This window comes from Engystomops pustulosus, chromosome 11, assembly GCF_040894005.1.
Source record: "Engystomops pustulosus chromosome 11, aEngPut4.maternal, whole genome shotgun sequence".
NCBI classification, from domain to species: domain Eukaryota; kingdom Metazoa; phylum Chordata; class Amphibia; order Anura; family Leptodactylidae; genus Engystomops; species Engystomops pustulosus.
This window is the reverse complement of record NC_092421.1, coordinates 22,002,714-22,029,238: the sequence shown is the minus strand read 5'-3', so window position 1 is coordinate 22,029,238 and position 26,525 is coordinate 22,002,714. Positions and strand designations below refer to the sequence as shown.

The 26,525-nt window shown below is 42.4% G+C and overlaps 2 protein-coding genes across 3 annotated transcripts in view; both read right to left on the bottom strand.

Annotated features, from left to right (window-relative positions):
• NOC3L (NOC3 like DNA replication regulator) overlaps positions 1-10,493 on the bottom strand; it is a 46,452-nt gene extending 35,959 nt beyond the window's left edge. Inside the window, exons 1-8 of the mRNA XM_072129846.1 lie at positions 10,350-10,493; positions 7,115-7,322; positions 6,218-6,341; positions 4,728-4,885; positions 4,565-4,618; positions 3,477-3,607; positions 2,331-2,492; positions 826-919 (exon numbers count right to left, since the gene is read on the bottom strand). Of these exons, the coding sequence (XP_071985947.1) occupies positions 826-919; positions 2,331-2,492; positions 3,477-3,607; positions 4,565-4,618; positions 4,728-4,885; positions 6,218-6,341; positions 7,115-7,322; positions 10,350-10,358 (940 nt within the window). The 5' untranslated portion in view covers positions 10,359-10,493. The remainder of the gene's footprint in view (positions 1-825; positions 920-2,330; positions 2,493-3,476; positions 3,608-4,564; positions 4,619-4,727; positions 4,886-6,217; positions 6,342-7,114; positions 7,323-10,349) is intronic.
• Positions 10,494-15,533: 5,040 nt separating this feature from the next.
• Positions 15,534-26,525, bottom strand: part of TBC1D12 (TBC1 domain family member 12) — a 54,300-nt gene continuing 43,308 nt past the window's right edge. For both annotated transcript variants that reach the window (XM_072131115.1, XM_072131116.1), the window contains 3 exons: positions 26,146-26,255; positions 23,787-24,045; positions 15,534-22,133 (listed from right to left, as the gene is read on the bottom strand). In XM_072131115.1, the coding sequence (XP_071987216.1) occupies positions 22,068-22,133; positions 23,787-24,045; positions 26,146-26,255 (435 nt within the window). In that variant the 3' untranslated portion in view covers positions 15,534-22,067. The remainder of the gene's footprint in view (positions 22,134-23,786; positions 24,046-26,145; positions 26,256-26,525) is intronic.

Sequence of the window (26,525 nt, the reverse complement as noted above, 5' to 3'; positions counted from 1 at the left end):
GAGCTCCGTTGGGGACAGGGACTAATTTGGCATGTTCTTTGCAGCCCTGCAGAATGTGTGTGCGCTATATAAATAAAGGAATGATTATTATTATTAAAATGGTCAAAAAGCGTCATTTGGGCACTATTTTCCGTGACAGGATTCACAGCCTGGAATAACCGTTTTCATATTTGGATAGATCAGGACTTTTGGGAGATTCTGATTCCTAACATGTTTATGATTTTTGTATGTTACATCAGTTCTAGGCAAAGTGTGGTAAGTTTTATGTTTTTCTACTTTACTTTTATTTACTCCTATCACATGCCTATCATTGATGCCGGCAGAGCCCACGCACCACCGGCATCAAAACGATGGAAGCGGCTTTGCCAGCATAAGTTAAATGGTTAACAAATGCAATTGATGGGTCTATGGCCATGTATGAAGAGGGATTCAACCCTCTTAATCAATCCTTCCCAGCATTATCACGTACATGCATGTGACATGCGACTTAAATACATCCACTGCTATGGTGTGCACTGTGATGGCTTGTCTTCTCAGTCATCCATTGGGATCCCTAAAGAACCGACAGGAACACACAGGACATCATCCACACCAGACAGAAGGTCAAAGTAGTACAAGATTCACTATAATGTCATTGATCCCGATTTGCCTGCTGTAAACACATGAGGACGTCATGGCTACATATCATAGTGGTTACCCTGGCAAAGAAGTCCCACGTGGAAGTATATGTTCAGAATATAGCATGTGAGATTTTACCTGTATCCACAAAGTCTAGGAGACACTGAAAATATTGCAGATTTCTGCTCATCTCAAATCATTTATTACCTTTTATTGTCTGCTCCAGGCTTTCCAGGTAAAACTTGTACTGACTGATCAGGCCTTCCTCAAATTCTCTGAGCTTCTGTGTTTCTCTCTTGACCTGTTTAAGAAAAATTAATTAAATAAAAATGTAAAATAATGTATAATGCTATTCTATTAAAAAAAGGAGACAATGCATTTTTAGCAACACACTAGTAAGTGGCCTTCTGCCTGCTGAGGATAGGGCTGGACAGAGTCCCGAAAGCTTCAGATTTTAAAAGTCTACAAAATCGCCTGCTGACGCCTAACATCTGGGAGTTATTTGTTTTATATCATTAAGTGAATATCTTCCATGGCTATTATATATGTGTATAAAAACAGGAAAAATACCTAGACTCATGTTTTGGACAATACCGGATCCTATTTTGTTCACTTTTGATCTTACCGATAGTAGATTATATAACTATCGTTATTATAATTGTATGCATCGCGATTGTGGAAAAAGTTATAAAAGTTATTCCAATTACCCTGGGACACTCAGGCTACCCCACCCGAGCGCCTCAGGGAACCTAATATTTTCATTTATGCACTCCCCTGTAGCGCCAGCGGTCCTGTCTGTCACTCATGTATGCCGGTGGGGGTGGGGTGGTGTGAAGGTGAGTGCATAAATTAAAATAAGAGGCTCCCTGAGGCACTCAGGTGATGATGCCTGAGAACCCCAGGGTATTTTAGCGGAAAGGGGGGGGTGCATATATTAAAATAGAAGGCTCCCTGAGGTGCTCGAGTGAGGATGCCCGAGAACCCCAGGGTATTTTAGTGGAAAGGGGGGGGGGTGCATACATTAAAATAGAAGGCTCCCTGAGGTGCTCGGGTGACGAAACCTGCGCACCCCAGGGTATTTTGCATTGGATATAGGAGTTACAATAAGTCCTGAGGAACTTGTATAAGGACACATCTACCATCACTCTAAACTGATTGTAGACGTCCTTTAAGACCTAAATTTCATCCACCTTAATGGACCTGTTGCCATAAAACAGTTGCAGAAGAAGTAACTGATTATAAGATCAATGAGAAATCCAACCTGCAAAAGACTAGTAGTAATGGCCTGCTCTGTGTGAATAGCGATTTTTTTACATAGCACTAGAGGTTGATTTAGACAAGGACTGTAGGGAAATATATCCGGAAATCTTGATCTGACATGTTGGATGTTTTCAATGGCAACTGGAAAGATGTACAGGATATTCATCATCAAAACAAGTTAGAGATCCATCTGTCAACAATCAAGGTCTGAGATTTCCATGTAAACTTCAATAAGTAGATGAGATCGGCTTCCAGCCTGTTGATTATGAGGACGTTTCTTAAGACAAGCATCGCATTATGTATTAAGATTTTGCAAGATTTTTGCAGCCGATTTCACTCTGAAAACTGTAGCAAATTCAGTCAAATATGTTGGACAAATCTGTATAGCAATGCTCCAGGCACACGGCTCTACTGCTACAGACATTTTTTTTAAATAAAATATTCTCTCTCACCCTAGCAGTTTTTTCTTCTTCTGTCAGGGGGCGAATTTTGTAAGAGGGGGCGATATCCTTGAAGATTTCCAGTAATGAAATCAGCACAAGTTTCCGGATGGTCACTGCCACCGTGGAGTCCTGTTCCGTCAACATGACGCGTAGCTCCTTCAGTTTTTTAATCTATTGGAATGAAGAAGTGTTATGAGTTACGAGTAAAAAGAATCACAGTTCTCACATTTTACTATGTGGGCTATAAATGGCTAGAACTTTGTGTAAGATAACCTCATAAGCTTTGAGTAGGGGGTTCTTAGGGGCCAGGCGCCCTATATAGTTCCCAATCTTTCTTTAAAGGGAACCAGTCGTCACCATCAGAAACAGACCTGATAAATCCCTAGAAACTGTTGACTAACAGACTCAGATCATGTTTCCATCATGGCCCAGTGTGTGGTGGCAACATTCTGCAAACCAACTTTGAAGTGAAATGAAAACTGGTTGAATAAAGTCATGGAGGTGAAGTGTTCAGCACTTAGGTCAAGCTCTCCTCGCCTAAAAATGTACACTTCAATGTAATTGACAGTCCAATATCCAGCGACATCAACAGTCAGGTCTCTTTAAGCCTGTGGTCTATCACAGCAGAAGGTGTGTTCAGAAGCGGGGAGAGCTTCACTTCAGTGCTGAACTCTCCTGCTCCTTTCCCTTAGACAACCAATTTACATCTCACTTCAAAGTTGATTTTCTGATGACGCCATTACCCTGGCTCATCAAAGACACATGATCTGGAGGTGTTAACCTGTTTGACAACATACAGGTAGTGGTTTATTAGGTCAATTTATGCTGACAGGTTCCCTTTTAATACCATCATCCCTCTTGAGAAGTTGCCTCTCCCACCACATTACTGCTTATCTGCTTATAATCCATTGCACCTGTTGGTGTTATGGTTCTACTATTCTCTTAGTTTTATTAAAACTTATGCTTTAATAGGCTAATCTTCAGTAATAAGAAAAAAAAAAAAAAGACTGATTGCCTAATAACCTGGCCCCATTATTAGACATGGCTTATGTCTGCTTGGAGAGGAATGCATAATCCTCCACTTTATCTCCATAATTAGCTAAAAAAAAGTTTGAGTTAAAACACTTCTTATGACAGAAATGACAAACCACACACACTGTTCTCTGGATCTGCCAGTATTGCAGAGGCCAAAGATGCGATGTGTATTTTCTTCTGTTCCAGCGTGGTTCTCCTATGTTCTATCAGCTCCTCTGTGCTGAATACACGCACTGGCTCTGCAGGGGGAGCTGCAAGAGAGGCGGCCATTGTTAGATATTGGAGACACACATAGCGCCCCCTCCTGAGGTTCATATCTCTATGCAGTGTCTAGTTACATAGTAGCATATACTATATACCCACAATATTATTCTACTTATTAAACAGACCAATAGTTTCTATTGATACGTTTTTTTTTTATTAACCAAAGAAGAAACAATGAATTCAACAAAGAAACATCAAAGAATCTCTTTCTGAGATGTCTCACTGCACATATGGCTGATCACACTTGGGCTCTTTGCACACAAAAGTATGCTTGTGCGGGACGTAGCCAAGTGCAGGAGAGCATAGGGGTGAGCGCTCCTCGCCCCTTCCTTCTCAATTCAACGCCGAGTGGCTGCGGTCATGCACTTACCGCACCCTGACTAGATGCCATAAATGTCCTGGGGGGGCATGATGTAGCTGTTCATTTGCAAAAGGCCTAACACTTGCTCAAAGACTTAGAGGACCTGTCACCTATAAAAAAGGCACTAGGTAGCTCTTAGCGATAAACCATTTTTAGCAGTGATAAACTGCTAGCTTTATAGGAGCCCTCCAATAAAGCTATCAGACACTGTCACGCTGTACAATAGTCCGGCGTATTCATGAATGTCGGTCCGAGGCGTTGCTTTTTCCCCCGGACCGACTGTGCCACTCCATAGTCCTTATCCCGCCCCCTCATGAATACGCCAAACCGCTTTCAGCGTGGTCCGGCGTTCCTATTGTACTTCGCTGCAGTGTCTCCTAATGTTATCAGAGGGTTCCGATGACACTAGCAATTTATCACTGCTAAAAATGGGCTAGGGTTAGGAGCTGCTTACTTCAGTAAGCAGCTCCTAGTGGCTTTCTTTATAGGTGACAGGTCCTCTTTAAAAGAAAGTAGCAGGCATCTCTATAATGATTTTTCTACCATACTTCTATGTCAACAGATCCACACCCAGAACACTTACCTTCAGGCTCTTCTGTATCCACCACCTCTTCCTCCTCCTCCTCCGCATGGACAACTGCAGAAGACAAACAAACAGCTGTAAGTGTCATAGGTTAAGGTGTTTCGGTTTTCACAATGTAGCTGGAACCATATACCAAATTTCTACTGGAGAAATGGAGAGTTACCTGGCTTCTCTATACTCTGGGGGATGATTCCAGTCTTATCTTTTATGGGGAGGAGGTGAATGACTTCTTTCTCAGGTTCCATCTTCATGCGCCTGGGCTTCTTCTCATACTGCTCGATCACACTGTCCTGTTTTCTCTTTGTGGCATGGACCGGTTCACTTACAAATGTTATAAATAATCTCATTAGAAGATAATATTACTGTATGAGAGACCACGGCTGTCTGCTCCCTCCTATGTAGGTTACATGAGAATAAACCAAGATTCACCAAGGATTGGGATTGTCTGTAATTCAAAGCAGTCGCCGGGAGTCTTCCGCTGCGCTAATCTGACAGACTGCACGTTTTAGTCAATGCTTAGGGATGTAGATGGCAATGGTTCTGCTCCGCATCTATGCTGCTGCATGTACTTCCCAAGTGAATTTAACTATAAAGCACCCACACACCTTAATTAGTGGTCGTCTCAATAGTGTTCCGGCTGACAGCTATTCCCCCCTACTCCTCCAAATACATGCACACTTAGTTGGTTTTGAGCATGCTTGTATTTTCCACTGAAGGCAGGTAAGCGAGTTGCTGACAGGTACTTCTGGCAGAAGCTTTGTTCTCAAAAAGACGAAGGGATAGACACGATAATTTATAATGGCTGATCCAATATATTTTATACATTCTCCTATGATTAGAATTACTCCTGTTCTATGAATGGAAGGAACCACAGCCCTGCATTGACACAGGAATCTGATCTGTCTGTAGCTTCTCTCATACATTACTCCTTGGGTTTCAGCAAACTTTCCCCTATGACACGAGTGAAGATTCCAATGCGGAAATAAAAACCACTTCATACGTAGTTATAAACCACAGATTTATGTCAAGACTGAGCCCATAGAGGTCACTTAAAAGGGCTGTCTAATGAATGCATAATGGAAAGGGTCTTTCTCGCCTTAAAGGGAAACTGTCACCACATTTCCACATATAAAACTAGTGACACGTTCCTATAGAGCCCTATTATCTACCTGACCCCCTTCTTTTAGCTACAATTGTTTTCCTTACATCCTTATAAATCAACTTTATATTATATTCCATGGCATAAGAGACATCAAAGGTCCTTTAGCCTCCTAACAATAGCAAGCTGTACACCATGCATATCTCTGATCACATGAAATCACAGCAACTTGCATAGACTTCTACTCCTCTCCATCGTCCACGGAGGCTGCTGTGATTTCATGCGATGAGATACATACACGAGGTAGACGTTGCAGATGTAACAGGACCTTTGACAATGTCATCCAGGTCACATTTTTAAGTGCCCAATGATGTAACAGAGCTCTACATACAACATAATATCATAACCTGTCAATCAGGATGAAGGAGGCAGGACAAAGCAATTACATTTTAATATGCATGACTCCCTTAGTGTGAATGACTTACATCAGGTGAGCTGCATACAGGTTTACAGTCTGTAGCTGAGGGTTAGCCATTACAATATCAGGGTCTTACCTAGAGGAGAGGTCCCTGGTCACAAAGGATGCCTTCTGAGCCATTTCCCGCATTAGCTGTAGGTCATCATCATCTATCATGTCCAAGGGCAGGGATCCCTCGTCCAGATCATTCTCTTCAACAACTGAAGTAACAGGCAGCAAGTAAGACCAAAGCTTCAACAGTAGATATTTTATCATTTTGTTGCAAACAAATGAGGCCCAAGACTGAAATCAGATGACCAATTGTGTTACACCCCCAGACCCCCATTAAGGTCACAGATGATCCCAATGATCACAATGGTCACAATGATGCCAGGGAACAAGATTTGTCACTATATAGGTAAACACTATACATACAGGCAGTCCCTGGGTTACATACAAGATTACAACAAGGTTCTGTAGGTTTGTTCTTAAGTTGAATTTGTATGTAAGTCGAAACTGTATATTTTATCATTGTAATCCCAGCCAAATTTTTTTTTGGTCTCTGTGACAATTGGATTTTAAAAATGTTGGGTTTTCATCAGAACCAGGATTAACAATAAATCTTAATTACAGACACCTGTGATAACTGTTATAGCTGATTATTGTAGCCTAAGGCTAAAGTACAGTATATTACCAACATCCAGAGGGTAGTTTGTAACTAGGGGTCGTCTGTAAGTCAGGTGTTCTTAAGTAGGGAGCCACCTGTATGCCTATTAGGACAGACTGCCCACATGACCTATTCAGGCCAACACACATATGACTCCTTTTGGAGGTCTCATAGAAAAATATAAAAGGAACCAGAAAGACACCGGTCCTCCTTAATCACATCAGCTATGGGACGAAGCTCCATGACTCCTGTTCTCAGCATAGGACCAGCATCTATACTACATTCATGGCATATCCGGAGATCGGACACCCTATCAATCAGCAGTACCTTGGTGTTTCTTCTTGACATTATCCAGGGGTACTGGCGCTTTGGAGCCAACATCTCGCACAGCTTCCCGGAGCTTCTTCTGCTCTTTCCGGTACTTCTTTGCTGAACTCTCCTGCTTGAATTGCTTGTTCTTCAACTTGTTGTCGAGTTTGATCTTACTGGTCTTCAAGAGCTTGCGGAAGCTCGGGGCTTGCTTACGGTGTCTTCTCTACAAGAAAACAACAGGACAAAAGTTACATCACAATCATATCCAAGAAACTCAGACACAGGTCAATTTCAGACTATTCAAAACAGTTTCTACTCTGTAAGGGAACTTGAAGGGGTCAGAGTTTAATATTTAGTTTTTGATTTGGCTTCCAGCATTGACCGCTCTGGGCCACAGTGATCCAGTACTGCAGGTCCTGCCCAGGAACCAGTCTATGCTCTACCCACCTCACCCAATTATTGGCTCAGCAGTCAGGTGCTGTATACAGCCGCTCAGCTTCTATATATGGTAGGTCACTATAGCATAAGAGAGACCAATGGGGATGTGCAATGCTGGATTGCTGAGAAGAAAGGTACACTTTATTAAGTTACTAGCCAACCTACGGGAGGTGAATTTCATTTTCGGATGTAGCTTCCTTAAAAAGGAACCCGTCACCAGGAATGTAATTTAGCTGGTGACAGGTTCCAATAGCCTATGCCAATGGTGGCGAACCTATGGCACTAGTGCCAGAGGTGGCACTCAGAGCCCTCTCTATGGGCACCCGTGCCATCACCCCACTGCAGACTCCGCCAGACAGGACTCAAGGCCTCTTGCAGTCCCAGGACCCTAGAAAGAAGCTACAATGATGATCCAAACTTCTCCTTCTTTCTACTGTATTGGTGTCCTCAGGTGCCTATACAATTTAAACATGTGACAGTGCAGGGAGTAATAAGTTACCGTTTATATTGTCGCATCGGCACTTTGCGAAAAATATGTGGGTTTTGGATGTAGTTTGGGCACTCGGCGTCTAAAAGGTTTGCCGTCACTGCCCTATGCGATGCTTGTTTTCTGCGTAACAAATTGCACTTCATACTGATGATATTGAATATTAGATGTCGTGTACTGGGAAGCGGAAAAAAAATTCCAAATGCAGTGAAATTGGTGAAAACCGCATTTGTGCCGTTTTCTTGTGGCCTTGGATTTTACGGCTTTCACTGAGCGCCACAGATGACAAGTCTACTTTATTCTCTGGGTCGGTGCGATCACAGGGATAACTAATTTGTATAGGCTTTATAATGTCAATTAGGTTTTCATACATTTCCAAAAATTAAAACCTCCTGTAGAATTTTTTTTATTTTATTTTGCTGTCTTCTGGCGCTTTTTTATACTTTGCTGTACGGAACTGTGGGTGGTGTCATTTTTTGCAACTTTTGATAACGCTTCCATGAAAAACTTTTTTTTATATTTTAATAGATTGGGCTTTTTGGGAAGCGGCGATACCTCATGTGTTAATGATTTTTTACTTTTTATTCATATTTCTATGACTTCTAGGGAAAGTGGAATGAATTTATAGATTTAATATAATTTTAAGTTTTTAAAAAATATATTTTTCAGACCCCCTAGGGTACTTTAACCCTAGGTTGTCCAATTGATCCTACCATATACAGTATGGCAGTATATGGGGATTTTCCTCCTCATTCATTATAATGTGGAAGACCCAAGGTCATGGAAACCGATCGCGGCACCCCTATGACGGCAAACTTCACCAAGCGCCAGGCAGCTTTGCCGACGGATGGGTTAACACCTGTGTTACCAGTAAGCCAATGTTGCAATATAACCTTTTAGAGACCAAGTGCCCAATCTACAACCCAAACCTACTTATTTATCACAAAACGCCAACATGGCAATTTTTGTTGTAGCTTATAATCCTATCAGCGTCCGAAGGACCCTAATACACATAGGACGACAAACTCAAGTTCCCCTGAAGAGGAAGCATTATTGTGCCTGGAAAAGAAGCTGCAATGAGAATTAAGATCCGTCTACACCTTCCCACTCCTCCAGTGGTCCCAGGCAGCGCCATAGATACTTGGAAACCTCTTTGGTGATGACCTGGGTTCCCACAGAGAGGGCTCCAAGTGCCACCGCTGCTATGGGAAACGGCTTAATGTTGACAGCAAGTGTATCCAACAGTATGTAGAAACAACGCTCAGGGGAGTTAAAGATTTTAGAACCCAGACGTCACTGTCATTATCACTCACCCGATCCCCCATAGTGTTACCCATGGATAACAGCATCCGCTTAGTGAGTGACCCCCAGGGCTGTACACGGCATGGTGGACACATGCTCTGCTGTACACTAATGGCACAGTGCAAGATGGGGTTAAAGAGAATGTTACCCCTAGATCAGTGGTGGCGAACTGGTGGCACTCGGCGCCCTTTCTGTGGGCACCCAGGCCATCACCAGAGAGGACTCCAGGTATCTTCCTGCAGTCCCAGACAGCCCAGGACTTGCTGTGCACAGAGCTATATTAAAGTGACAGCTCTACCTGGGACTACCGGAGGAGTGGGAAGGTGTGGACAGATCTGGATCATCATTGTAGCTTCTGCTCCGGTCCTGACAATTCTTCCTGTTTATGGGACCCTGGAGGGAAGCTACAATGATCATCCAAATTTCTTCTATTTTCTGCTTTATTGGTGTCCTCAGGGTGCTGGTATGAATGAAATCTGTGACAGAGCAGGGAGTATAACTCACAAATTACATTTCTGTGTTGGCACTTTGCGATAAATTAGTGGGTCTTGGTTGTAGTTTGGGCACTCGATATCTAAAAGGTTCCCCATCACTGGTCTAGAGTAATATACCGGAAAATCCCTATTTACACAAATGTATCACAATGTGTCTCCCATAGCAGCACCCAGCTCCAGGGTGCTCCAGCTCTGCCCTGGTGGCCAATAAGCAGCAGTGTAACAGACAGGGGGCCGAGAACAGGAAGTGATTTATTAGGAGTGTAAATAGTGGAACAAGTTTTGTTTTCTTTTAATCCATGGAAAACCTCTTGATAACATAATAAAGATTCATATCGCATATCTGGTGCCTGCAGCTGTGAGGACATGCTGGGCCTTGTAGTCCGTGTATACATCCCCATGACTGGAGCAGCCGCCCTCACAGAACTGCCCAGTCTCTCCCTAGTCTGCAATAGCTGATAACAGCGAGCAATGGACCGCAGTGGATGAATGTCACAGAAATATGACTCCTGGCAGAGCCCCCACTCACCGGCTTCATGATGCTCCGCTCCCCGGTTCCACTACACACGTGTGGCCACAGGAAGCGCCGCACATAGACGACGTCATCACCGCCGGCTAGACAGGACGCAGCGCAAAGTAATCATCACAGCGCCATCTGCCGGCAGAATGCTGAACTACGTCTCTACGTTCTGTTGTCAGCAGAGGGCGCTATTGTACACAGAGCGCAGTGCATTCCCAGCATTCCCATCCTTGTGGGACAGAGATCTCATTCCCAGCTTGGAAATTGTGTAGAATCCTGTATGATCCTGTATGATCCATCTAAAGTACAACACAAGATGCAACAAACTGTGCATGCATTTCCAAACAGCTGAGAAGAGATTTGCCCAATTATATTGCTGTCAACATTGTATCACTGACACTAGTTTTCAGCTCAATGACCAGACTCGATTTTTCGATATCTGCCCTGTCTCACGATAATTGGTTATAACTTCGGAACGCTTTAACATATTCGGGTGATTTTGAGAATGTTTTCTCGTGACACATTGTACTTCATGTTAGTTGTAAAATTTAAGTGATACGTTTTGCGATTCTTTCTGAAAAAAAGCGTCAATTCTGCAAAAGTTCGTAAAAATTATTCATTTTCCAAGTTTAAAATGTTCTGCTTTCCAGACAGGAAGTAAAACTACCCAAAAAGTTTGATAAATAACATTTACGGAATATCTGCTTTATGTTGGGATGATATTTTAGGCGTCCTCTCATTTTTCTAGGATGTTATGAGGCGCAGAACTTTAGATGGCATTTTTCTCATTTTCATGAAAATTGCCAAAACTCACATTTTGAGGGAAAACTTATCTTCCAAGTGACTTTGAGAGGCCTAAATAATAGTAAAACCCCATAAATTACCCCACTATAAAAATTTCACCCCTCAACGTATTCTATTAACCCTTTAAGTGTTTCACAGGGGTTAAAACAATATGGACCTGCGATTTAGAATCTTGATTGATAACCCAATCCTTAGCGTTTTCTCCTGTGCAGAGCACGCACAAGACAGTTTCATTTTTTTTCTTGTGGGCCGAACTTAACACCCAGTTCCTGCTCCCATTTCACCAGAAATGCTGGATCCTCTGGGTGCAGCTCGTCTTTCAAGATAGAATAAATTTGAGAAATAAGATGTGTAGGTGGAGTGGAAGAGTTGAGCATTCCCTCAAACGTTGTTGGGTCGGCTCCAAAAGTTGCCTGGTTTCCCTGCGAGTGTATGTAGAAGGAACACAAAAAACAACAGGAGAGGACGGCGCCTCGTGTGATATTGTTAGGGCCGAGGTGTGGTGAGTGAGTGAGAAGAAAACCAATCACCTGATGACCACTTGTTGAGATGCGGTTTGTAGCCCACTCTGGGGACGGGTTCTCAATCGTGCGGAAAATGGTTTTCTCTCACCAAAGTGGAAGGCTGGCTTAGTCAAGCAGCTCCCACAGCTCCAAAACCACCAGAAACCCCAAAGTGTGACCGGTATATACAGTGAGGAACGAAGAGGAAAAAATTGGGGGAAGCTAAGGTGGGGCGCTAATAAGCCAATTCATATAGAAGTATCTCAATTGGTGATAAATTGTTGAGATTACTCCAGATTAGGGATTAAAGGGAACCTGTCACCAGGAGACCCATTTCTAGCACTCCCCCAGTCCCCACAGAGCATAGTACATCTTGGAACCTGGAGAGGCGGCTGGGATCAGCGGGTGCGGCTCCCGCTCTGCATTTGGGGAGTCCAGGATCGCTCCACCGGGAGGAGAGATGTTTGGCCCCAAGGACTGTGGAGGAGGTGCCAGGTCGGTGAGGTCTGCCATGACAGGCACGTCTACTTCGGCCCTCTGTGGCCCAGCCAGTCATATAAGAGGCGATGTGCCGCGTCGAGGAGCCGGTGTGAGGTGCAGCAGTGGCCCCAGCTCCTTTCCTCTTCTTTGCACCCATGCAGGTGAGAATTTCGGGTAAAATCAATATATATCTGGGCTAGTTCCCCGGGTCCAGCACGGGAGCTCACAAGGAAAGCAGTCTGATGCTTCCATGGCCAAACCACACCCCCAGGTTACAGTATATTAGCGAATGCTTCCAATGCACTCCAAAGGCTTCAGCCTTCATCACATGCTGAGGTTACATTGCGTTCCTACTACATCTGCTAAAACGCAATGTAACCTCAGCTTCTGATCAAGACTAAAGCCTTTGGAATGCGTCAAAAACACATCAATGCATCATGTGAAAGCACTCTCAGGTTGCGGACACAAGTACCGCTAGTGCTGCATCCATACATGCAGCGCTCGGGTGCGGGGGGGACGGCTCAGCCTGACCATATAGGCGTTTCTAAGGAGACACAAGCAATCGGTAACCAGAACCTGATGTGTTGCATTTAAACAATACTAGACACTGGGTGCTGGTTACCCATCACATGCATTTCCATAGAAAAGTGCATGCGTTCAGGCTGTGGCATGGCCAAGTGCGCTTTGATTCCGTTTCTAAACAGAATCAATGTCTTATATGGGTACATAGGTGAATGTTGGCTGACAAGTTTTATCGTTTCAAGGCAATACTATGGGTTTTTGAGTTCAGAGATGAATAACCTCTGTCCTTAAAGAAAACCTACCATTTAATTTGATGCATTATGAAGCAAACATACCTTGAGAATGCTGTAGCTACACTGATGCAGGATCATATCTTGGTTAATCCCTGATTTGAGTGGTTTTGCTGAAAAAACATAACATTCTGGACCTTGGGAAAGCTGGGTCAGACTGGCTGCCTTGATAAACACATTACATGAGCTTGTAATTACAAATGGAGGGTAGTCAAGACATGACTAATCAACCTGAGCTGGATCACTCATACACAGCAGCTGGGGGATGGTGCAGCAATTGATTATTCTGCCTTCAGGCACAACCCAGGGATTACATCATCCTCTCCTGCAGAGAATAACTTATTTGCTAGGAGAAGCGCTGAACCAGCCATAGAAGTGACAGAGCTTCATTATCATAATGTTATAACTGTTTTATCAGCAAAACCACTCAGCACAGGGATTAACCAAGATATGATCCTGCATCAGTGTAGCTACAGCATTCTCAAGGTATGTTTGCTTCATAATGCATAAAATCACATGGTACGTTTCCTTTAAAGGGTTAAAGAGGGGAAAGCACATGGCTGGGGAATATAGGTGCAGTCACAAAGGAATTTGCATTTGTAGCACATAATGCTTTGTGTACATTGACAAGATCATTAAGAGCTTCCTGTGGCTGGTGTTAATTAGTAAGTGTGTAACGGCTGACAGCGTTAAACGTTAATGGGCTTAGTAACAGGAGGAGACTCAAGACTCTTACACTGTTCCTACAGCACTTTCATATCATCACATGCAGGAGAACGCAGAACCAGGCAGCGGCACTAAACTTTCCCCGATCCATTGCTATGGAAATCCCGATTTGTAGCGTATTTTATAGTTCTCAGACTTCTGTGTTAGGCTGTGGTCGTTCTGCTAGGCCAAACATTTAGAACCATAAATATATACATCCATAGTAGGTCTGGGTTATACATCAAAAACTAAGTAGTATGTAATATATATGCCTGTGATGGGCAGTGATGAGGAGTCGTGTGGTCCGTGGATTTAGTGACCATTTTGGTGGTGTCGGATTTACTCCAACTCCAAAATTATATAGTATTTTGTGACAATTAGTTGCACGCAGTATGTGCAGAATATATATTTTTTTTCATACGAATTAAAAAGGTCTGTTCCATTTCTGATGCAAGTACGTAGGTTTTTAGTTGATATTAATGTGGATGCAATTTTTGCTCCTGCTCAGTAGTGAAGCTCCTCCCCTACAGTAAACGGGCACTGGGAATGCCTGCACACATCTCAGTGCTGCTAGAGTGATAAGAAAATCAGGATTTAAGAGTAACTATAAAGTTATAGACAAAAAAAATAGGTTTAGCACAGCTGAAAAGAGCCCAACCATAGCTGTATCATGCTGCTGGCTTCTTCCTAGTTTTAGGCTCCATGCACACACCTGTATAAGTGCATATACGGCAGATGCCCTGGAGAGGAGAGGCAAGCCCAAACTTTCTGCCACAGAGCAGGCTCTACCTTTTTATGGCCACAGCACGGTACAGTGAGCACTCGTGGGACCTTAGATACAGCCTGGTATATCTATCATCCCTTCTTATAAAATCATATTCAGCACTTCCTGGTTGCGACATAAGCTAAGGGCACTGAGGCCAGGCCAATCACATGAATCAGGACAGCATGTTTATAATTGGATGACCTGTCACATGACTTGTGACATCACTCATGGTCCTGTTTTCTTGCACTCCTACTATTGCCCCTCTCAACAGGCATCCTCTAGTCCAGTGATGGCTAACCTATGGCACTGGTGCCAGAGGTGGCACTCGGAGCCCTTTCTGTGGGCACTCAGGCCATCACCAGAGATGACTCCAGGTATCTTCCTGCAGTCCCAGACAGCCCAGGACTTGCTGTGCACAGAGCTATTTTAAAGTGACAGGACTACCTGGGACTATTTTCTGCATTATCGGTGCCTCAGGGTGCTGGTATCAATGAAAACTGTGACAGAGAAGGGAGTATAAATCACAAATTAAATTTCTGTGTTGGCACTTAGCGATAAATAAACAAGTCTTTGTTGTAGTTTGGGCACTCGGTCTCTAAAAGGTTTGCCATCACTGCTCTAGTCTCTAGCTGTGCTATACAGTATCCCATGGTAACCAGGAAGCATGACAAAGGGAGAGTAACCTGGAGGGACAAGGTAAAATATCTGCTAGTAGCTGCAGATATCTAATTAGAGTAAATTAGAGAAATGCTTATTTTTGCTTAGTTAGGCAAAAGTTGTTATAATTTACAGTTGTACTTTAAAGGCAAATACTTGGCATATCTAAAATTTCAATAAACTGTGCAACTAGGAGGCAAGGCCCCATAGCAGATTTCTGCATGGGGCCCCACCTTCCCCTTAAAAACAGATAGACCTATTTGTACACACATTTATATACACAAAGTTTTACACTCATGCATACACATTTGCATGAGTGATAAATCTCCCCCATAAAGAGTTTATACACACATACAGCGTATATACACAGCATATACACTGCACACACATACATACACGCCATAAATACATGGACATGCTGTATATACATTTTTTTTCTCCCGAACAATAAAACAAAACAACAGTGTAAAAGCTTTAGCTTCCAAGTTTTATTTACATAGGAATTGTTCATCTAGTGGTCTGAAATGAAGGCTAAGTCCCTTCTATGTACATGTTTTATATACAGGTTTATACTTGAAAAGTAAGAAAACTGTACAATAGCCACAAAAAAAAAAAAAAAAAAAAAATTAGAAATACTTTCAATGACGCAAAAGAAATACATAAATTATATGTAACATTCGAGTTTACACGCGTGGACTAGGATCAAAGAGCAGCAACACAAAAACGGGAGAAATGTGAGCCGGTCCCCCGTCATTGCTGTCCAGGCCTTGGTAATACATTGAACAGGTTACAGCTTTTTATTTTTTTTTGCCTGCACACATACAAGGAATCTGTACAAAAAAGTGAGAAACTACCAAAATACTAATAAGAAACAAACACACAATATCATGAAACGGTAGTTGCCTCAGGAGACCTCAGGAGGAGTTCAAGAAAACTGCAGTTGGAAAAAAAAATACACAACATCCATGAAATTTAATCAAAGTTAAATAAATGTAAATATTCAAATAAAATAAAAAACTGCCTATTTTTGGCCATTTCGGAGTCCTGTTGGTTGCCACAAGCACAGTTGTTTACAGGTCAAAAAACCACCCCTTCCCGGGATAGATGTGAGAGGTTAGTGGGCTAAAGGACCTTTGAAAATTGTGAAGTGTTGCCTCTGCTTTGTGACAAGTAAACAGGACACCAAAATAGACAAACAAAATGCAGCAAATTTTTATTCATATTTTTTTTTTTTTTTTTAAAGGGCACCCTGTGTTTACTGTCATTGTATGGTTACATTTTTTACTTTGGACTGAAGAGTTATGCTACATTCACACAATGTATGCCTGCCGTACCGTAGTACGGCGGGCATACATCGGCGCTGCGGAGAGGAGCAGGGGATGAGCGCCGCTCACCCCCGCCCCTCTCCATAGGCAGATACAGCGCACGGCGCCGTATCACGGGAAAAGATAGGACATGTCCCATCTTTTCCCGTGCTACGGAGCGGTACGGTGCCGCACGTGTGATGCACCGTACCGCTCCTGTACAGGGCCGTGAGCCCATAGAAGTGTATGGGGGACGTATATCGGCCGTATATACGTCCCCCATACATGTGTGTGAATGTAGCCTAACATAGTTTATGCGGTTGAAAAAAAAAAAAAAAAAAAAAGACACATGTCCATCAAGTTCAACCAAGGAAGGGAAGGGATTGGATGAGGAATGTATTTATCAAGGAGAAACAATTCTATATAACATAACCATCAATGTTATTTAGATGTATTTCTTGAAGCTCTCTGCTGTTCCTGCTGTGACCAGCGCCTGAGGCAGACTGTTCCACTGACTGACAGTTCTCCTAGTAAAGAAGCCCTGTTGCCTCTAGTGATTTAACCTTGTTTTCTCCAGACGGAGACAGTACCCCCTTGCCTTTTGATTTGATTTAACCTGGAACAACTCTCCACCATAATTTAAAAAAAAATTATAGACCAGAAGCCTTTTGTAGAGTTTGTCCAAGACGCCTCCTAGAAGGCAACAATGGGATCAGATATCCAAAACCAAGTTCCCTGCTAGACAATCTTTAAATCTACTGTCAAATTTCCCAATAAGAAATCGTTCCAAAACGGTTTGTCTAACTTATAAAAACAGCCTACTTTAGGTTTTGGAAATTCAGAGGGTCACAGTGAAAATTCAGTGAATTTCCCTTTAAAACTGTTAAAATTCTGGTATAAAAGGTCCATTAAAAATCGGCTCAAGTATTTTATAGTATTACACAACTTCAGCAGCTACAAAAAGTTGTTTAACTGTAAATTAAAATGTTCTTATTTTGTACAACATGATTCATTGGCTGGTGAATCAGAGATATACATGTATATTTCTGCATATATTTGACCCGGTAACTGATGGAGTGCCACTTTAGGGCCATGTTATGTACCTTTACCAAAACTGGTCAAATGTATTTGATAAGAGTAGGCCCAGCAATGTTTTATATGAAAGGACATTCAAATCTCCAACAGAAGTTTGGAAGGGCGGACATCTTGGATTTCAATCATCATATCGGGAGAGAAGCTTCTACTGGGGGGCCTATAGACTAATTTGATGTATATGCTTAGAGTTTTTCACTTTACTGGCTCATTTCTTAAAGAAAACGGACCAATGGGATTGGGGGCACATTGAGAGTCGCTCTCTCTGAAATGCTAAATCAGGACTGTCCCCATTGTTAACAGGGACAAGAGCCATTCAGCTTTCGATATATACGGACAACCTTACCGCACAGCCGATAGCATTGACATAAATCACTGCATAAGTAGCAACTAGAAAGAAATACGGTGCAGAACGGCCATCACAAAGCTAAGAACCCACAAAAATTATTTCTGTATAGCAGGTTACATAACGGACAGAACAATGGGCGCTCAGTATTGCACATTTTACAACAACCATTCACATTTGGTTCTTTGAGGTCACCTCACAAGGAGCAATGAAAGACATATACAGGCGGTCCCCTACTTAAGAACACTCGACTTACATACGACCCCTAGTTACAAACGGACCTCTGGATGTTGGTAATTTACTGTACTTTAGCCCCGGGCTACAATAAACATCTATAACAGTTATCACAGGTGTCTGTAATGAAGCTTTAGTGTTAATCCTGGTTCTTATGACAACCCAACATTTTTAAAATCCAATTGTCACAGAGACCAAAAAAGTTCTGGTGGGGTTACAATGATAAAATATACAGTTCCGACTTGCATACAAATTCAACTTAAGAACAAACCTACAGACCCTATCCTGTATGTAACCCGGGGACTGCCTGTATACTTATGTATCGAATAGAAGAAATGTCTTCGCAATGTAGTGTAACTAGAAAACCTGATTGGCTTAGTGTTACCAAAAAGTCATACAGAATACTTCAAAGGTCATTGAAGGAAAGCTTAAATCTCCAATCATGCTCATGTAGCCCCTCACCATTATCAAGCTGGACAAACCCTCCTAATGTAATAAAGCAGATTCTATCCACAAATGACACAGTAGATTTCTTTATAGACCTTCTCTATTTCTCAGTTGTCTGAAGCTGGTGGAGACGCTTGCTACCCGGGGTGTAACTTGAGGGGGTGTAGGGGTTTCGGTTGCACCTGGACCCAAGAGGTTTAGGGGGCCCTTATGGTGTCACTTTCCCATATAAGAAGACTAGTACTATAAACCATACATTATAGTCAGGGGCCTGGCACAGACTTTGCACTGGGGCCCATCAGCTTCTAGTTACGCCCCTGCTTGCTACACGTTCTTACTCCAGAAGCATCAGTTGGGTCAAGTAGCACTTTATAGAGAAGTATTAATAAGAACTCGTCTAAATCGAGCATTTGAAGCAAGATAGAAACTCTGGAGGTTGATTTTTTGCAAAATGTGTTGAAAAGTTAGTGAGCATTTAAAGAAAAGCTGGAAACCGGATAGGCCCCTCATGACATATGTGCTGTGTGGTGTCTATCTGTCCGGCTCAGATTGTGTGTCTTTAGATGTTTGTGCACAGAGACATGTCTTATTTCTTACAATCCCTAGGTACCCTGTATACATTTTTAAAGAGACTTACTAAAAGGATAAAAACAAATTCTTAAGATGAGAAAATAAAATTTCATCTTTTCAAAAACATTTCACAAAAAACTTACATAAAGCAAAAAAATTGGAGAAAATACAACTGTCATTGGGTGGGTAGGTCCTGATAGTGTCTACTACACAGACGCTTGAATTAAAGGGTTTGTCCACTTTCAGCAAACAATTGATATTTTTTTTGTAATGAAGAGTTATACAATTTTTCGATATACTTGCAGTATCAATTCCTCGCTAGATCTCGGATTGCAGTTATTGTATAGGAATCTTCAGTGTTTACTTCCTGTGGATTAAAACCGTGCCTTGGTCATGTGATGTCACACAGGTGCATGGCTCATATCACATGACCAGGGATATAACCCAGCGTGCACCTGTGTGACATCCCATGACCAGGGATATAACCCAGCGTGCACCTGTGTGACATCCCATGACCAGGGATATAACCCAGCGTGCACCTGTGTGACGTCCCATGACCAGGGATATAACCCAGCGTGCACCTGTGTGACATCCCATGACCAGGGATATAACCCAGCGTGCACCTGTGTGACATCCCATGACCAGGGATATAACCCAGCGTGCACCTGTGTGACATCCCATGACCAGGGATATAACCCAGCGTGCACCTGTGTGACATCCCATGACCAGGGATATAACCCAGCGTGCACCTGTGTGACATCCCATGACCAGGGATATAACCCAGCGTGCACCTGTGTGACATCCCATGACCAGGGATATAACCCAGCGTGCACCTGTGTGACATCCCATGACCAGGGATATAACCCAGCGTGCACCTGTGTGACATCCCATGACATGCTTCTACCCCCCTCCCCCCCCTTCCAAATTAAGGCCCACTAACCGTAAATCTTTATGGGTCTAAGTACTTTTTGTGTTTTGAGATAATCATTATCAGCACATAGATACAATTTCCCATCTGTGCCACTAAAATGTTGCGATTACCTCCCACCTTAGTAGGGAGCAACGTGCCCTCTCGGGTCAGGATCTCCAAAGATACAGGACTTGGATAGGAGATAAAAACATTGGTTATCATATGAAAAGAAGCCAACAAAGAAAGAGCAGTGTAGATCGGGAAGGCAATGTACTGTAGCTAGATTGTTATCTGATTGTTATCCAAATCCTTTTACATTTTATTAGAAAATATTTGAATACTAAAATCCCAAATGACAAACAGGGAGGGACGTCAACACTTTATGGTTTGTCAGTTTGTAGAATTCACTACTTGATCCTTATACAGTCTTTACAAATTTAGCAGCGAACACAGGGGGTTAAGGTGAGCGGTTTGATGACAGTCATTGAGGAGATGGGATATAGTTGAGGTCCAGACACAGAACAATCTTATTTGTAGAATTCACAGCTTTAAAGAGGACCTGCCACCTAAATTTTCGGCACTAGGAGCTGCATACTAAAGCAAGCAGCTCCTAGTGCCGAAAATTTAGGTGACAGGTCCTCTTTAAATGCAATACCAGATCAAGGGAAAGGAGGAGATAAGCAGAGGAAAGTTACAGTGCCGAGCGATAGCCCCACCAGGATTGTGGGTAAGCCCAAATATAACAAAATAACAATAAGTTTACTGTATGTACCAAGTTATCTAGATCAAATGGGAACGACAAATGGTACTAAACACAAGAGGAGACAAGAGAAGGAGAAAATTTGATGTGACGTGAAGTGGCTCTGCTGAGGTACATTACAGATACCTTCCACGTAAAAGGGATACAATGTGATAAGCGAGGCACAGGACCCTGGCTGTGGGTAAAAAAAAAAAAAAAACAGCAAAAAAGAAAAAAATTAAAAGAAATATTAAAAAAATAAGTCAAGTACTGCCAATCTACTCCTGCATGCGTGTTACTTAAAGGGAACCCGTCAGCAAAAACTGACCTACAAAAACCCCTCTACCATTATGTTATAAAGATGATGTACATTTGCCAAATCAAGCTTCTTTCATGGCCTGGTGTGGTGGCATCACCCAGAATAGACAAATTGGATGTATAAGCAGAGGTAGAGAGTTTAGCACTGAAGTCAAGCTCTCCTAGCCTCAGATCCCGCCTTCTCTGTAACCGCATACAAAGACATAACAGCACAGGGTATATAGTAGGGTTAGAGGAGAGCTTGACTTCAGTCCTAAACCCTGTGCCTCCAAACGTTAAATTTACATCTCACTTCTTATTTTGGGTGATGCCACCACGATGACCTATGAAAGAAACATGATCTGGATGGTGTTACTGCAGGTAGTAGTTTGTTTCTGCTGACAGGTTCCCTTTAAAGTCAGTGGATGTGCTTGCTTTACAATTCTGGTTGTGGAGTACACACTAATATAATGTAAAATTTGTACAGAATCCCATTACTGTCAGAGGAGTGTGGACAATGTGCTAGGAGTGAGTGTACGGCGTTTGTGCATCATTCCTCCTGTAACCCGCAGATATTACAAAGCCCGATGTTATACCCACAATGCATTTGGTCCACGGTGGAGCTGGTCTATATCTATAGGTACCAATGAGTTGGGTTCAGACTGTAGTTTGAGATCTGGTAGAAGCATTCGCGCTGTTACCAAAAAGGAGAACAAAAAAAAAGTGCATCATTTTTCTAGGTATACTGGAAAACTTAGTGTACCAAGTCCCGCTACAAAGGTTTATTGCATTAAATATTTTGTTTGTATATTAAATATTACCCATGTATTTGTAATAGAACAAGCCCAGTGTCCTCCAGATAACAAACGCACAGAACTGGGATTTTTTCTTAATACTGACAAGAGGAGGACCGGTTCTGTGTCTATGTCCCGGCAGTCAATGTGCAATTCCCTGGGAGGGATCCTCAATTCCTACTAGTCTGTAGTGGTTCTCAATCCTAGGACACGGCGCGCCCCTCTGCTTCTTAGAGTGGTTTCATCTAGTCAGAAGGGTCGCATTGGTTAAGTTTTGGACGCGGGGCTGTTTTTGTCACCCTCTTTGTAATCCTTCATTAGTGATGTGAAGACCTGCAATACAGAAAGGACAATAATATGACAATGGAGAGAAGACAACATGAGCCCATTGGGTTAATACACGACGTCAGCCAATAAGATTCTACAACAAGTCGGACAAAGAAATTTTTCTTTTTAGTACAAAACATAAAACCTATATACGCCACGTCTAATCATACCGACCCAATCAAAGCAGCAGTGTAATTTATAGCACACATTAAAAGACGTGAAAACAGCGTCCCCAAGAAAATGGCGCACATGTGATTTCTGTCAATTCCACCACTTTTTCCAGCTTCCCAGTACACAACATGGAATATTAAGGACAATTTGATACACTGAAAACAAGCCCTTGAACAGCCTTGTACACGGGAAAAAAAAAAGTTATCAATTTTAAAGGAGAGGAGTGAAAATTGGAACCGCAAAAAAAAAAAAAAAAAAAGGTATTGGCGGGAAGGGGTTAATTCCCCCTCAACAGTGCTAGTAAAGGTTTCTTTCATTTATTTTTTGCAAGATAAGCTGTAAAATTTTCACTTTTACTAGAAGGTGCAATGGTCCGATTGCATCCATGATATACTGCAGCACTATGGCATATGAAGCAAATGCCCGGTGAGGGGGGTCCTCTGGAGAGTTTTCACCATCTCTAAAAAGGTCTCAAAATTTTTCGGCTACAATTTTTCGAAACCGTGCACAACAGAATATTCACCGATACCCGGAATGTCCCAGAGAGTCTACTGTAAGTTAGAAATAAACATAACTTTAAAGAATATCTGCAAAGCTTAAAGCGGTCGTCCACTTTCAGCAAATAATTCAAATTATTTGTGTAATGAAGAGCTGTACCATTTTCCAATATACTTTCTTTATCAATTCCTTAGGGTTTTCTAGAACTCGTCTTGTTGTTATTTTATAAAAAAAAAACCCAAACTTCTAGGTTTCCTTCCAATGGATAGAAATGTATAGTCAGAGGTGGAGAGTTGTGACGTGATATCACGCAGGTGCACGGCTGTGCACAGTAATCAGATTTCTATTCACTGGAAGGAAACATAGGTGGCGCTGTCTCACGATAGCGTTTTGATTCAGTTTTAAAATGTGATCAAATCGCACAGGGGCGGACCAGGGCCGATAGCATGTGTTTGCGTTTAAATGCATATGTGATCAGCAATCAGCACCCAATGTCTTGCATTTAGACATTACAAGACACCTGGTGCTGATTGCTCATCACATGTTCCCTGTGCGTTTTGATCACATTTTAAAAATGAATTGTGTGACAGCACCCAGAATCTTTCTATAGGTCAGGAAGCGATGATCTACAAAACTGAGAAATTGATACAGAAAGTACATTGAAAAATGGTATAACTTCATTTGCCGAAAGTGGACGACCCCTTTAAGAAGACATCAATGGATGTAAAAACAATGAAGTTGCACGATCAGCATCTCAAAAGAGTTGCCCAGAGGTTGGAAAAACATAGCAGCTTTATTCCAAAAACAGCTCCTCTCCTGACAATGTGTAGCCCCTGTTATTGCAATACCGGCACAAACCATGGTCAGGTGTGGCGCCGTTTTTTGAAATAAAGCAGCAAAGATTTTCAAGCTTCGGACAAGCCCTTTAAATCACAAGACTAAAACGTGTCATATCCAAAAGCAAACATTGCACTGGGCTCTCCGGCTCACCTGGGTCCACTTTTTATTACTGTTCTGCATCTGTATAGCTGCTATACAGCTGAAGAGCTTCTCAGATGTAATGTCCTCCGGCAGTTTGGTGAGGAACTGTGCTATATGAATAAAGTCCATCTGTAATAGGATATCTTCATAGAGCCGCAGGATTCCCAGAGCTGTTCTAAACAAGAACTCCTCTCCATCCCTGCAGAACACGTCCCACACTCGACAGGCGAGATCAAGTGGCAGCGATTTACTGTACAAAGTGAAAATCCTGCAGGCAAAGAAAAGTCAAAGGCATTTCATTCAAAGCGCAGCGTATAGACTCCAGCAGGGGGAAAACCAGGAAGAATGAAGAGCCGAGGCCTGTCATGTGCACTAAATATATACAAACCAACATGGGTTACACATATATGCAGGCAGTCCCCGGGTTACATACAAGATAGGTTTCATAGGTTTGTTCTTAAGTACAATTTGTATGCAAGTCAAAACTGCATATTTTATCCATATTTAGATCCAGAATTTTTTTTTTGCCCCAGTGACAATGGGAGTTTCAAAATTTTGTGCTGCAATGGGATCAAGGATTGTCAAATAAGTTTCAGACCTCTTACAGCTGATCAGTGCAGTCTGGGAATAAAGTAAAGCTTCCAGAGAGCTTCACCAGAGGTCACAGGGGTCCGTCTTTAACTACAGGTCATCTGCAAGTCTGGTGTCCTTAGTAGGGGACCGCCTGTAAATACACATACATATATACACATTGTATAAAGATTTCTTATTTAGGCTACATTCACACTGCCTTATGGGGGAGGTATATACGGGCGATATACGGCCCCCACAGAAGGCAATGGGCGAATGGCGCCGTACGGGAGCGGTACAGTGCAGTACACGTGTGACACCGTAACGCCATGTCCTATCTTTCAACAGCATACGCTGACGTGCACTGTGTATTCCTTTGGAGAGGGCACTGCCGTGTGCACACCGTGCTACAGTACGGCAGGCAACGGCAGTGTGAATGTAGCCTTAGGGTTGGAATTTCTAGATGCAAGTCGCAGAAAAACCAGCTTCTTTTTATCGCATATGCAATACAGACTACAACTAGAATATAACGTTAGGATTGGATCATATTATGTGAAAGCCAAGATGCTGAGCTTTACTCTATTTAGGTTGCAAAGCATAAAAAACAGGACAGAAGATGGCCGCTGGTCACATGTCCACATCACATGTCCTGCACCTTCCTGGGCAGGTCATGTGAACACCACTATGTTTGGCTGTAGTCGGTTGGTAGCAGTGCATCCAGTATGGCCAGTGCTGTGGTAGGACACCACCTAAGTGATGTAATGTGCAGTGATGGCAGTTACACATCATTACTATGGAAACAGAGCAGGACAGTCTGTTACATCATCACTGGAAGCAGAGCATGAGAGGGAGGAGGAGTTACTAAGAACTGAGGCATCATGGAAGTTGTAGTTGACAGACATCTTTATAGTAACTCTGCCTACTTTACAAAGCCCATTAAATTTTGTGAATCATAAAAGCAAACTAATCTCCATTTTGTGATTAATGACATTGAGTTATGGCATGTTCATTCATTTATAGTATTTAGCTTTTTGTACCAGATGTTCATATTCCCGGAATACCCCTTTAATTATTCCATGAAGGCGTGAATAGGTGTGACACGCTGCATGGCAGACTCCATATTTAGGGAATATATGGTATAGGCATATAATGTTATGGATTTATAATTCAGATACTATATATGTGACATGGCAGCAAAGTGGTTTAAAATGGTCTTTTCATTCCAGAGCTTGGTGCATATTCAATGTACAGGTAAGATACACTACGCAATAGAGAATAATCTAATGCTTCTGTATCAGGAGCAGAGCATTTCCGGGTAGGATAACTGCGGGAAAGATGGAACCGGGCGGTGCTCTGGATACACCCACCAAGAGCACTGCAGCCTTATTAACTTATTAGTAGATTGCAATTTTTGGAAGGAAAGAGTAAGAAAAACAAAGTTTATATGGACTTTGAACAATAAAAGTTGTGATTAAAAGAAGGGCTGGAGTTTTTCATTATCACATTTTACCTGGTACAGAATGCACGTAAGGCCCCATGCAGCAGCGGACGAGTGCCGTGAGCCAGTTAGAGAAGGAGGTGGTGACCGCAGCTCCCCCCTCTTCATAGGGAAGTCGCGCGGCCGAGCCACCTGACTCCAACACAGTGTAAGGAGTGTAATAAAAAGTGTTCTTTCCGCACCCACATACAATGCACATCTATGGCTGCCACCATGCAGACGTGTCAATGAGGCCTAAAGGAAAGCAGGTACATATCATATAGTATAATTAACGGAAGGTAGATATTCTGCATAACATACCAGTCTATCAGGTAGAGGTCTGGTGTAAGACTATAGGAATTGAAGTGTAGGAAAAGCTTGGGGAGGTTTTCTTCAAAGAATACTTCAAATGCTGCAAAATATTTCAGCATCTAAAAAGAGAAAAAAAAAATAGATAAATGAGAAGTAATAAACCTTGGAGCAAACTGTGAAAAATAGTTGTCATTCTGTAGGTCTAGAGCCGACATGTATCCACCACCCACACCACATTCCCATAATTCTGTCTATATACTATATGGATCACCACTGCTGCACATTCTAGAGCCTTGAGTGATCTGCACGCTGTGGCAGACCCTTGCACCAGGACACATAACATTTCTTATTATCTGGAGGAAATGACCGGCATCTACTATGATTTAATA